Raw genomic sequence first — 13602 nt, forward strand, 5'->3', positions numbered from 1 at the left:
CTTGTCCTATAACTGCCCATGGCCTTCTCAAGGCTTGGAGTCTAGAGGAAGCAGAAGCCAGTGTCTTCATCCCGCCTTCTCTGGTAGTTTTCTGGTTCACCCTTCAAGAAGAACTCTGCACTTTAGTGACGATAGGAAGCCCAGCTGCACTTTCATTAAGAGTCAGCATGAAGCCAGGCACCAGTGGCTCACATCTGTAATCCTAGCGACTCAGGAGGCAAAGATCAGGAGGATCAAGGTTTGAAGCTAGCCCAAGCAAATAGTTCATGAGACCATATCTTGGAAACGCTCATCACAAAAAAGGACTGGTGCAGTGACTCAAGGTGTAGGCCCTGAGTTCAAACCCCAGTACCAAAAAAAGAGTCAGTATGGTCAGACGTGGCCATCTTCCTAAGTTATCCAAGCCTTTTGCCCTAGACAGGCAATAACTGATGGAACTGAGGAAGGTGAAAACCCAGCTCAGCTATCTTCTCACAGTCTTACACACCTGGGACACAGACACTGTGTTTTAGAGATGCCTTGTGTTGGGGGTGGGGATGGGGAAGAATCTTGTGGCCCAACAGGTCTGAGCAGTGAAGGGCTTGATCTTTTGTACATCTCCGAAAATTAATTTTTTTCTTTGCAGACACCTTTGGTGTAAACAAAAAGCCCTGTCTTCAGGTATTTACAGTGAGGTTACAGAGCAGAGATGTATTTTGCAGATTACAGAGCATAAATTATGTACATATATGTACACATTTCCCTTCCTAGTTTTAGCATATGAATATGTTGTGGCTTTGCCCTTAAGTCTGCTCCCAGAATTCTTACGAAACACAAAATAGCTAACCCATAATTCGCTTTGCCGAAGTTTTCAGCCCTTTGTATGTGCATTGTGGCTGAGATGGTGGGTTTGCAGTAGCTACTTGTGGGTCTGTGACCTGGCTGTGTTCCTGACCCGTTTCAGCTTGTTCCCTGCTACCTGTGGAGATATAAGTGGTGCTCCCCTGAGGCACCTGGCACAGAGCTGCCCAGTGGGACCCCCAGTAAGGACATTGCCCACATCCTAGGTGGAAGATGGGTCTTGGAGTCCCAGCACCTTTTTGTCCGTGTGCCTCATCTGGGGTGGGTCAGCACTTCCCATAGTCCTTTTTCCTGGGGGTCTCTTGAGTAGGGCAGCTGGGTGAAGAATCTTCCCTTTCTGGTGAGTTTAAATAAGCAGCCCCCCACTCCGTATGCCGAATACACTCAACCTCAACACAAGGCCACCCGCAGGTTGCTTAGAGACTGTGTGTCCTCCCTGCCACTGGTTTAGATCCAGGCCTTGGCCAATATTCATAGTAGCCTCTGGGGTCTAGAGTGGACACTCCCTGCCCTGGGAGTGGCTTTGAATTGAGGTCGAGGTTCTGGGTATTAAAGAGCAGTGCCTAGGTGAGAACATGGTGTCCATCAGCACCCTTCTTGAGAGTCTGAGAAGCCTAGAGCAAGCTATGGAAACACATGGTGCCCTTAGTTTGTGTGCATGGGTTTGTGGTCCCAGTAGCCAAGGCACCTGCCTTTCTTTTTCTCTTACAACATTTATGGAAAACAAGGAAACGTACAGGCTTAGTCAGTGCTAAAAAGGAAACAGCTTTATTCCCTGATAAGATGAAGTGTACTTTCAGTGTAACTATCATTAAAATTCAGTTGAATTCTCACTCTGTGCTGTATCCTTAGCAGTGCTGTTTATAAACATTCCCTTGTCTAAACTTCATACTTGTCTGTAGACAGTTTCTCATTTTATAGGAGAGGAAGACTCAGAGAAGGCGAATGCTTTCACCTCTGAGCATCAGGCCATAAATTTGGAGCCTGGCTCAGTTTTGAGGGTCTTAGGGTCACTGCTAGCACAGCTGCACAAATGCTCTGAAGGTACCATTGCTAAATTAGTATTGATATAGACTCACCACAATTAAGGAGGTTAGTTTGAACCACAAGCCAAGTGTTCACTGGGCACTTGCTAAGGCACCAACAACTGGGGAGTAGCCTCTGATCAAGTTATAGTGGAGCTTGGAGCTACACAGGGTCACAGGATCAGGTGTCTATCTGAGTCCTGGGTGCATCAGCACTGTATTGGCATTGGTGCCAGAGAGGACGCCTGTGGTTTGGGTGCTTCCCAGGGACCCCAGGTATGACCTGAATGGGGCTTCTAGGGTCTACAGGGAATACACTTGTCAAACCAAATGGTACACACCTGTGCTTTTCTCTTGGGAAATTGAGACTAGAGGATCATGAGTTCGAGGCCAGCCTTTGGAGACCCTGTCTCCAAAAAACAGAATGTATATAGGTATCCTGTACAGGAGTCAAGAATTAATGTTTGATGGACCTCTAGTGGATTCAAGATCATTTCCTATCATAGTGAGGAATGATGTGTTTTATTGCACCAAGTACAAAGTACCCTTGTCCCATTAGCTGGCAGGGAGAGAGGTTGTGCTCGGTCAGGCTCCAAAGAGCACTGAGAAGACTCTGAGACCAGAGTTAACCTACTCATTCCCAGGCCCTTGGTAAAAATGATAGGCCCGGGGAACCCCCTTCATTTGGTGCTTTGATCAGGAGACCACTGGCCCCCAGGAGTGGGGAGGGCCCATGGCTTGTGATGCTGCTGTCTTTCAGAGGGACTTGGAAGTGCTGGTGTTTGAAGATCTTGTCATTTGGTTTTTCCTCTGCTTTAACTCTTTTTCTATAGGTATCTGCACCAATCAGGATCCCTGACCATGGAGGCTCTGGAGGATCCTCCCCCAGAGCCTGTGGAAGGCCCAGAGGAAGACATTGCTGACAAGGTAGGCTCTGGGCACTGGGGGCTGAGGGTGAGGAATCAGTGATTTGGCAGTAAGGTTGGAATGTCACCAGGGTCTGAGGACCTTTCCCTCATGTGCTATGGCTGCTTTGAAGTACTGGGCAGTAGTTGGGCACAGCTAGCCTTGTCCTAGCAATAGAAAAGCACTGTAAGAGCCGGGCACCATTGGCTCATGTCTGTAATCCTAGCTATTCAGGAGGCAGAGATCCCTGTAATCATAGCTACTCAGGAGGCAGAGATCAGGAGCATCGTGGTGTGAAGCCAGCCTGAGGCAAATACTTCCTGTCTCAAAAAAACCCTTCACAAAAAAATGGGCTTGTGGAATGGCCCTGAATTCAAACCCCATTACTATGCAAAAAAAAAAAAAAACAGCATTTTTCAGGACAGCTCAGGTGATAATGGCGTCATCCAGTGCTAATTAGATTCTATCCAGCCCTGATATTCCTCAGCAAGTACTAGTGGCCATGGGGTAAAAGGGGCAGCTAAACAAAGAAATGGGACTGAGCAGTAGGAGCCATTGACTATGATGCTGAAAATCAGGCATGACCTGGATGCCTGCATATACCTGTGAGTCGGTTCAGGAGGGCAGCATCAAGGGGACACTGGAAACTCAGTTCACCAGGGCCATGGAAGCAGGACCAGGATGCTTGGGGAGTGGTGGACAGGCTGAAATGGCCACAGAGCTAAAACATCTGGAATGGGTGTTTCCTTGGGGGCTTGTCTGGAGTGTACTCCAGCAGCCTAGCAGTGAGCCTCGCTGTGGTCAGGACCCAAGGACCAGCCTGAGCCTTGGAGAGGATGGCAGCAACACCTTCATCTAGTTCCCCTGCACCTGCCTCATCTCCTCTTGCACCCACCTCATCTCCTTTGCACCCACCTCACTTCCCCCTGCAGCCACCTTACCTCCTCTGTATCATCCTTACTTCCTCTGCACCCTCTTCATCTCCTCACCTCCTCTGCACCCATCTCACCTCCCCTGCACTCACCTCAACTCCTCTGCACCCACCTCTCCTCCTCTATACCACTTCACCTCCTCTGCACCCACCTCACTTCCCCCTGCACCCACCTCACCTTCTCTGCACCTATCTCACCTCCCCCTGCACTCCACCTCACCTCCCCCATACTCCTTTGCACTCCACCATGCCTGCTTTGCATTTACCTCACCTCCTCTATCCCTCACCTCCCCTACATTCCACCTTGCTTCCCCCTGCACTCACCTCACCTTCTCTACATTCACCTCATCTCCTCTGTACCCACCTCACCTCCCCCTGTACCCACCTTACCTCCTCTGCACCCATCTCACCTCCCTGTTCCCCATTGCACTTCCTCTGCGGTCTTCTTCACCTCCTTTGCACCCTCCTCACCTACTATACACTCCACTTTGCACTCCTTTGCACCATCCTCTCCTCCCCCTGCCACCCACCTTGCCTCCCCCTGCACACACCTCATTTCCACTGCATCCCCTTTTCCATGGCATCTTTAGCATCTCCCACTCTGCAGACTGAGGCTGAGTCCTTCCTTTGCTTGCTCCTACATGTGCAAGCGTCTTTCTCTCATGTTGTGAGCTCCCTGAGGAAGAGAGAGACTGAGACTCCTCTGTGAGTATCTGGCAGAATAGGGGGGCCAATTTGTGTGATGGGGTACTGAGACACATTACTGCATGAGCCAGTCACAAGGGTGCTCTTGGACCCCTGTAGGCCTCAAGCTCCCAGTGATACCTGCCTTTGTGCTATTGAGTGACAGTAACTCCTTGGTGACCTGCATTGCAGTGTGTTTATGGGACAGACTCAAAGGACGAGTTGGACCCAACTCCAGCTCAGCTGGGTGGGTTTGAAGCCCCTGTATACCTCCCAGATGTTCCCTTGGGAGCGTGGACTGTCTTGCCTCTTTCTACTTACTCCTCAAGCCACTGTCTCATTACCTAGGTCATCTTCCTGGAGAGGCGCGTGTCAGAGCTGGAAAAGGAAAGTGTGGCTGCCGGGGAGCAGCATGGCCGACTGAGGCAGGAGAACCTCCAGCTGGTGCACAGGTGAGCATGGCCTGTGGCCTGCGATTTCCTGCAGCCACCACAGCACCACTCATGCCCTATGAATCTGTCTGCCTCATTGAGCTGGCTCATGCAGGGAGTGGATGGCTGAGAAAGGCTCTAGGGACATTGCAGGCTCTAACTCGAGTAGTCTCTCCTGGAGGTACAATAGGTCTCTAGGGGAGCAAGCTATTCTGCCACTCTCCTATACCATGTAGAAGAGGGCTAACAGCCACGAACATGCAATGTGATGCCCATCAGGAACAACTGGGAAAGTACAGATTAAAACCACAAGGAGGGGTAGGGTCTGTGGCTCTGTGGTTTACTTTGTGCTGCACAATGTCTTGGATTCAAAATAAACCTGCAAAGGCATACTGTTTTTCTTGTCATGCCAAGGGTACGCCTAGAGCCTCTGTGGGTCAGTTTTCTGGAGAACTTGGGAGTCCTTGTAAGGCTGGCCCAGAGTCCACCAGTTAACAGTCAGTATCGGGGTCCTGTCACTGTTGATCCCATTTCTGAGAACCCGCCCTGAGGAAATATCCCCACCATGACACCGGTCCCTAGAAGGAGTTCCTTGCTCCACTCTAACCTCACCTGCACTATCTCAGTCACCCTTGCTGATGCTGTCTCCATTTCACAGATGAGGAAACTGAGGCATGGGAGCTTAGATGATTGTGTAGGGCAGCTTTAGGGCTAAGTACAGAGCTGTGCATTGGAGGAACAGTAAGGGAGCTGTCTGTGCCAGGGGTATAGCCCACCCCGAGGACTCGAGCACACAGGAGTGTCTTAGTGGCAGAGAAGCAAACTAAGCAGAAAGATAGTCTGTACAGCCTAATCTCAGCTGGGCAAGGCGCTACAGAGGAAACAAAGCACAGCTGTTGCCCACTCCTGTTGCAGAGTTTCCTCTGGATACTGTGTAGCTCTTAAGAGTTCTTACGCCAGAGCCTGCCAGGTTTGCCCTCATGTTTCTCATGTAAAGTGAGACGAGCTGGATCAGGGTATTGGCAAGCTGGATGGAGCTGGATATTTTTGTGTGGGTGGCATAGTGGGGAAGCCCAAGAGACATTTTTGGAATCTACAGAAAGTTTCTGTTCTCAGAACCCATGTCCTTACCAGAACCACATATAAATAAATTCCTTGTTCTGCCATACTGTAGCGTCAGGTCAGGGCTGTGTCCCTCTGAGCCTCAGTTTCCTCCTGCATGACCTGAGCAAGTGATGCAGAGGGTTCTGAACGTGCTGGCAGCAGTGGCATTCAGGTTGTGGCCAGGCCCTCCTGATGACAGGCACTTGATAATAGGCAGAATGCGTCATGTGGGTATAGGCACAGTCTGCACGCCACTTCCACAAAGCGAGAACAAGTTCTCTTGTGGGTGCAGACCCAAGACTCTCATCATGAAGTGCCTGTCTCAGCCTCTACTGCCAAACTGGGGGCCAGTGTGCTCCTGGAGGGGCTTTGGTTTCCGTGCATTAGGTGCATGTTGGATCTCCTGAGAGAGTTCTATCCTGAGCTGACTGTGGAGGTTCTGACTTGATCTAATGGGCCTTTCCAGGCACCAGACCACCTGACTCCACCTTGCTCACCTCAGCTCTGGGACAGTGTGCTAGGTAGCCTTTTGATGGTGCTTCCCATTTCCAGGCACCAGGCTGCCTTTGAGCCGGGTGCTCTCATGCCCTGTGACATGGCTTCTTTTTTATCGTATTAGAATTCTGTATGCTTGCTCTTGGACTTGCTGCTTGTTGTCTGGATTATACCATGTTTTCTTTCTCTATGACCTCATTTTCTGAGGTGCACAGGATTGAGGTTCTTCAAGACCTGCATATTTGAAAATATGCTCACTGCACCCTACCCTGCCTGTAGTGTGACCTGTTTCTCACCCTGGATATCTTGACATGCTGAATGTTTGGTTTCCAGCCTGTGACTCTGGGAAGCCTGTCCTTAAACTTCAGAAGGATTTTGGGAATCCTCTCTATGCAGCCTCTTCCTTTTCTGGTCTGTCTTCATGTTTTAGCAGTACTGGGGTTTGAACTCAAGACTTTGCTTGTAGGCAGATGCCCTATCATTTGAACCATTCCCCAGCCCTTTTTTGCTTCATTTGTTTTTCAGATAGGATCTTGCATTTTTGCCAGGCTGGTCTGGCCTGCAATCCTCCTATTTATGCTTCCCATGTTGGGATTACAGGCATGAGTTACACACTCCAAGCTTTGCCCCCCCCCACCCTTTTTTTAAAATGTATTATCTTCAGTTTTCTCTGTCAACTCTTCTGTTGAATTTAAAAAAAATTTTCTAAGCTGGGCACCAGTGGCTCAAACCTGTAATCCTAGACTACTCAGGAGGCAGAGATCAGGAGGATTGTGGTTTGAAGACAACCCGTGCAAATAGTTCAAGAGACCCTATCTTGAAAAATCCATTAAAAAAGGGCGGAGGGGTTTGCTGGTGTGGCTCAGGATGTAGGCCCTGAGTTCAAACCCCAGTACAGCAAAAATAAAGCAAACAAACAACAACAACAACAACAAAAGCCTTTTCTGGGTGAGTCCTCTAGACTGTCAAAACCAATAAAATAGAATTGGCCTTTAAAAAAAAAAAACTTAATTTTTAATTTCCCTTCTTTTCCAATCCTCTCTTCTGGAATTAGAACCCAGTGCCTTGTATATGCTGACCAGGTGCTCTATCACTAAGCCCCACCCCCAGTCCTCATGGTTTTATTTCTAAGCATTATATTTTAGCTATTCCTTTTAGAACATGCCACTCTGATTTCCTAATTAGACATGAGGCTTCCCCCTGCTGGATCCTGTGTGATGTATTTCTTCTCGTATGTCACAAGCTGTCCTGTGCTCTCTGGTCATCTCATGCACCAAAGAGGAACCAGGAAGCCGTGTAGACAGGGCTGGGGCCATAGCTTTGTTGCAGTTGAGGGCAAGACTACAGCACTTATGTCTGGGGTGACCAGTCCTCTGTCCTATGGGTAGCCTGGTGGCCCATGAAGGGGCCAGGGTGACATGAATGAGGCTGGTCTCCAGGTAATCCTGGAGGAGTCTAGGTGCACAGTAGACCTCCTTCCTCTGACTATGACTCCAGCACAGTCTCTGGGGCCCACATGTGCCCAGCTTCCAGCGGCCTGAGCCTAGCAGAGTTGGCGATGGCGTGTGGAAGTCTTGCCACAAGCGCAGCATGCTGTGGGATTGCTGTTTGGCGGTCACATTCAGTTTCTGCAGAATGTGGTGCCCTTGGACCCAGTGCTGTTTGGTTCCTCCTCAAGGCTTATGCGTCTGGACCAACTCAGCTTCTACATAGTGGCCTATGGAGCAGCTGCCATTGTCAGTACACAATGCCTGGGAACAAACATCTCTTGGGTCTTGCAGACCTGTTTATCCCTTGCCCCTCTGCCCCCAACCTTGTCTTTAGAGCCAATGCCCTGGAGGAACAGCTGAAGGAGCAGGAGCTGAGAGCCCAGGAGATGGTCCTGGAAGAGGCCAGGAAGCAGAAGGAGCTCCTGTGCAAGATGGAGCGTGAGAAGAGCATTGAGATTGAGAACCTGCAGGCCAGGTGGGCGAGGTGCTGGACAGACAGGAGAAACCCTGCACACCCCAGAAGGCACAGCCACTAGGTAGAAGTTTAATTATAGAAAAAGAAGCAGCTGTAGGAAGAGAACCACAAAACTCTTCTATAGTTCCTGAGACCAGCATCCAGAGACCTACCCTACATTATTTAGTTTTTGCAGATCCATACCTTCCATGCACCTATCAACACAGCAGTCTTAGCCAGGCATGGTAGCCTGTGTCTGTAGTCCCAGCCTAGGAGCTCAAGGCCAGCATGAACATAGCCACATCCTAAAAAAGATTTTTTTATTTGAGAGAGACTTTGATAAGTCCTTTTGTGTTCCTTTGGAATTGAATCTGTGGATATTTGATTCATTAATAGTCAGACTGCAAGGGAAACCGGATAACTGGAATGTACACACACTGATGTCAAAGAGACACTGGGCCCAACTGAAAGGGCCCCCTAGTTGCCAGAGTTGGACAGTCTGGGAGCCAGAGTGGTAAGGATCCCAGGGGAGCATAACCACGACATAAACTATTTAGGAGTCCTTATCACAGGACTCAACACAGGCAATCAACCAATGCATAGATGGAGAAGACAACTGCCTCCCTCTCAGAGAAATTCCAAACAGGATCTTCAGTCATCCCTCCAGGAGGTGGTGCAGGATCCCTCCTCAGGGGGGGGCAGACTCAGGGACCAGATTCCTGAGACAGTGGGCGAGAGGTAGTGACTGGACAGGGGGACACCTGGCAGACCCACTTTCACTGGGTGACCTGGAAGTCCTGTGGGAGTAAGTGTGTGCTGAGAAGGCCCTACCATGGTAGGGGTTCATCACACTCACCATCCCACTGTATCCATGAGGAGACACAGACAGCTCAATATGAGGCACCATCTACACAGTACATGGCTAGGACCTCTCAACACTACCTAGGTCACAAGGAAGGACGGTCCAGGAGACTCACAGACCAGGGGACAAGGGAGACATGAAGCTTATGCCATGGGGCCCCTCGATGGGGTCCTGGTCCTTGGAGGTGTGTTGCTTTGTGTATTAGTACGGCCTAGCTGGGTGTGGATGTTGGTGTACCACAGCAACACAAGAAGAATTCAGAACAGAGTTAGGCCCATGTGGACCCTACACTGTGTGCAACTTTCCTATACACCTGAAGTCATTTCTAAACCCAAAGTGCATTTAAAAGCTGTCATGAGTTACAGAAAAGCTTTGGCCTAGAGCACTTGAGTGGGGTGAGGACTGGCTGTGGCATCTTTGGGTCACAGAGCAGCTCCCAGTGGGGGTTCCTCCAGAGCTCTGTGAGGTACATTTTCTTGTACCTAGACTGCACCAGCTGGATGAGGAGAATAGCGAGCTACGCTCCTGCACACCCTGTCTGAAGGCCAACATAGAGCGCCTGGAGGAGGTGAGCCTCAGGGCATCAGCGTGTGTTGGGGGAAGGACAGATCCTGTTGTGGGCACCAATAGCAAGAACTTTCTTCTCCCCTATGCATTTCATACTAGTGGGGGAAGCCAGGACATGCATTGGGGCCTCTAGAGCAGGGCAGCTTTCTCAAGAACAGGCTGATAACACTGGGCTCTGTTGGACTCAGGTGAGAAGGAGCCATGCCCCTGCTGGCCCCACCCAGCCTCCAGCTTTCCCACATACTCATCATCCACAGGGCTTAGAGGCACTTGCTGAGATTGGAACCAGGGAACACATCCTCTAAGGGCAGACTGTAGAGACCCTGGTCCTGCAGGTAGAGGCATACCATGAGCTTTGTGTCTCAGCCGCTCACTAAGAGGCCTTCCCTCTTAGGAACGAGGAGGTTCCTTTTCCAAGTGCCGTTTGGGAAGCTCCAAAGCAAAGATATTCCAAGACTACATGGGCTCCAGCTCCTATGAGCTAAAGGAATCAGGCTGGAACTGCCAGCAGCCTGATTCCTCAAGCATTTCTCCTGCTTGAGAAATGTGTTCCTTGGCCACAAGGCAAGGCAGCCTTGATAGGAAAGCACAGGCACAGACTCACTGTGGTCCAAGGACCAGGGCTACTGTGTTTATGCCGGTCAACTGGGAGATCGTCTGGAGGGAAGGCTGCTGAGTCAGGTTGCTTCCATGGTCAAGGCGGCACCACATGTCCACACCATTCTCTCTCTCTCTCTTTTTTTTTTTTTTTTTTTTTTTTGCAGGAAAAGCAGAAGTTGCTGGATGAGATTGAAGAGTTGATGCTGCGGCTCAATGAAGAGCAGGAAAACAAGAGGAAGATGGGGGACAAGCTGAGCCATGAACGGCATCAGTTCCAAAGGGACAAGGAGGCGACCCAGGAGGTAAGCAGACCCAACTGCCTCTCCCTGCACTCCCACCCATTCGGATACAGCCTGCTTCTGAGGGGAGGCCAGAGGTGTCTTTTGTTTCCTGGATGCACAGCTTTTAACTGCCACTGAGGGCAGGGCCACTGATGCCCAGTGATGTCCTAGAATATGGGCTGGTATCCTCCCAGGAGAGGGTGACCAGGTCAGCTAGTAGGTACCCACCCTATGGTTGCCTCACAGCTGATTGAGGACCTCCGCAAGCAGCTGGAGCACTTGCAGCTGCTCAGGCTGGAAGTGGAGCAGAGGCGGGGTCGCAGCAGCAGCCTGGGCCTGCAGGAGTACAACAGCCGTGCCCGGGAGAGCGAGCTGGAGCAGGAGGTTCGCAGACTCAAGCAGGTGTGGCTCAGCACTTCTCATCCAACCCAGCAGAAGCTTCTGGAAGGCTGGCATGGGAGGGGGCACTGGGCTAGGGGTACTCTCAGGCAAGTTCTTATCCTAGTTCAGGCACCAGCAGGGGCCACGGCCCAGTGTGACACTACCATATCCTCCAGGACAACCGCAACCTGAAGGAGCAGAATGACGAACTGAATGGGCAGATCATCACCCTCAGTATCCAGGGCGCGAAGAGCCTCTTCTCCACGGCCTTCTCTGAGTCTCTGGCCGCAGAGATCAGCTCTGTCTCCCGTGACGAGGTAACATGCCCTACTGGTTTACACCGAAGTCTATAAACCCCATTCCAGCCTCAAACCCCTTTCTCTCTCCATGCTGACCCCTTGCTTTCCTACAGCTCATGGAAGCAATTCAGAAGCAGGAAGAGATCAACTTCCGCCTGCAGGACTACATTGACAGGATCATTGTGGCCATTATGGAGACCAACCCATCCATCCTGGAGGTCAAGTAGGGCAGCAAAGCCCAGCCTGGGCTGGTCCAAGACTCCACCAGCACCCCAGAGTGGCCCTGTCTCACCACAAGGAGCCAAGACCAGCAGGTCCCATAGCTGACCAAGCCCAGGGTGTGCAGGGTTTTGTGCAGCTACACTGGGTGAATGAAGACGTGAGGCTGCAGAGGGCAGTTAGAAGGGAAAAGGGGAGCCACAGCAGGAAAGGAGTGAGGCTAGGTCTTCTATCGGCTCTGACCTTCAGGGAGGCAGGGCCTCCTGCCCTGAGTGTCCCAGCCAACAACACCTACAATATGCTCAGCCATGACAGGTTCTCAAGCCTGTGTGCAGTCTCAGGCTTGGATGAGCTACCCTCTGGCCCCTCCATGGGACACCCTCTTCCAACATGTAGCCCTGTTGGGAAGAGGGAGAAAACAGGTCCCCACCAAGACTGCAGTTTCCCACTCAGGCTCCCTGACACAGCACCACCCATGCCTGGCCACTCCCAGATAGAGTGTAAACCCCGGACCCTTGTCATGCGGCGGTGCAGGTAGGACAGGAGGCAAAGCTGGTGCATGTGGGGTCTAGCTTGGCACTGCAGGCCCCAGCTCTCCCTGAGCCATTCAGGCTGTCATCCAACCAGGTGGCCTTTGGTCCAGCTTCAGATGCAGGGCCTCTAAGCCACGCAGCCATTCTCATGGTGTGATCCTCACTGCAGTACCCTCAGGGGCTTGACCCTTCTGTTGGGGGCTGGGGCAGGAGACCATCAGTTCCCTTTTCTTTGAACAAAGGACTTGAGATGCTGACTGTGTGGAACTTACTCCCTGGATGGGTGGACACTACCGGCCCCTCTGCCTCCAGGTGCAGGTGCTGCTTTTCCACAGGTGTGGCCTGCCTGGCCTCCTATGGTTTAGGTGGTGCACAGTGCTTGTCACTGCCCAGGGTGTAGTCCATACTTCCCAGGCCTCTGGAACCAAGTTTTTTTCTGGGCATCTGATTCAAAATAGCTGCATGTCCTGAGGGTGTGTTTTGCAGGAAGACAGACTGGGCAGGCTCTACATAGACCCAGCAGGCTTTACCCAGATCCAGGAGCAGAGGTAGCCTTGCTGCCTCTGCACTGCCCCACAATGGCGTCACCCAAAGGCTGCTGTGCCTGCCTAGCCTGGGCACTGGCCAGGAGCCTCTGGGTGGGCTAAGACCCTGCTGCAGACTTCACCACCCACTCTGTGCGAGTGTGCGCGTGCATGAGTGTGCACACAGTGAGAGAATACGTGTGTTTGTGTCCATACATGCTGCCCTGCATCACTTCACCCACTCCCGACCCACCTTCTACACTACAATTTAAGATGTTGCCTCGTATTGTACATTCTGGGGAAAGCCTTGGGTGTAAATCAGTGTAAACTTGGAGGAGAGATTTTTCTATCATGTAGAGTAGGTATTTTTTATAGATTGAAGGTTGATCAATTTTTTAATACTTTCCAGAGAGAAAACTGTGTATACAAGTGAAATATATATATATATATATATATATATGTATATACATATGTATAATATATAAATACTGGAGCCCTGCCTTTCTGTGCCCAGGTCCCAGCCCTGTGACATGGGCTTCTGGCCTGTCCCTGCTGACTGCTCTGCAATAGTGACCATACACACGGGTCTTCAGGAGACACTGGGAAACACCAACCACCAACTTGCTCATGGCACCTGCTTCAGCTTCCTGAGAAGGGGTGCTTCCTGCCTGAGTGCAAGATGGTGGGAGGTCAGTAGGGTCCTGTCTGACATGTTGGCCACCACAGATTAAAGCTGTTACTGCACACAGAGGCCAGCTTCTTCCTCCACAGGGACAGTGGGGTGGCGTGGGCATAGGCCTGGCCCATTGTCTAGGGGCATTGGTCATCTGAGCTCCAACCACAGGAGACCTAAGGCCCAAGGACTGCACCACCAAGGCACACTACCAAAGGAGCTCAGCCACTTCCTGGACTTCCTGGTCTGGATCCTGAAGTTATGCAGCTCTGCAAAGGGACATTCTCAACGGCAAGGCCTGGT

The 13602-nt window shown here is 51.1% G+C and overlaps 1 protein-coding gene across 5 annotated transcripts in view; it reads left to right on the forward strand.

Annotated features, from left to right (window-relative positions):
* Rab11fip3 (RAB11 family interacting protein 3) overlaps positions 1-13374 on the forward strand; it is a 71332-nt gene extending 57958 nt beyond the window's left edge. For 3 of the 5 annotated variants that reach the window (XM_020176723.2, XM_020176731.2, XM_074059790.1), the window contains 8 exons: positions 2699-2792; positions 4735-4838; positions 8241-8381; positions 9709-9790; positions 10554-10691; positions 10917-11072; positions 11228-11368; positions 11464-12359. In XM_020176723.2, the coding sequence (XP_020032312.2) occupies positions 2699-2792; positions 4735-4838; positions 8241-8381; positions 9709-9790; positions 10554-10691; positions 10917-11072; positions 11228-11368; positions 11464-11577 (970 nt within the window). In that variant the 3' untranslated portion in view covers positions 11578-12359. Of the gene's footprint in view, positions 1-2698; positions 2793-4734; positions 4839-8240; positions 8382-9708; positions 9791-10553; positions 10692-10916; positions 11073-11227; positions 11369-11463 lie in introns of all 5 variants that reach the window. The other 2 variants (XM_074059789.1, XM_074059791.1) reach the window with 2 other exon arrangements.
* Positions 13375-13602: the final 228 nt, after the last annotated feature.

The sequence above is a fragment of the Castor canadensis genome, chromosome 17 (assembly GCF_047511655.1).
Source record: "Castor canadensis chromosome 17, mCasCan1.hap1v2, whole genome shotgun sequence".
NCBI lineage: Eukaryota > Metazoa > Chordata > Mammalia > Rodentia > Castoridae > Castor > Castor canadensis.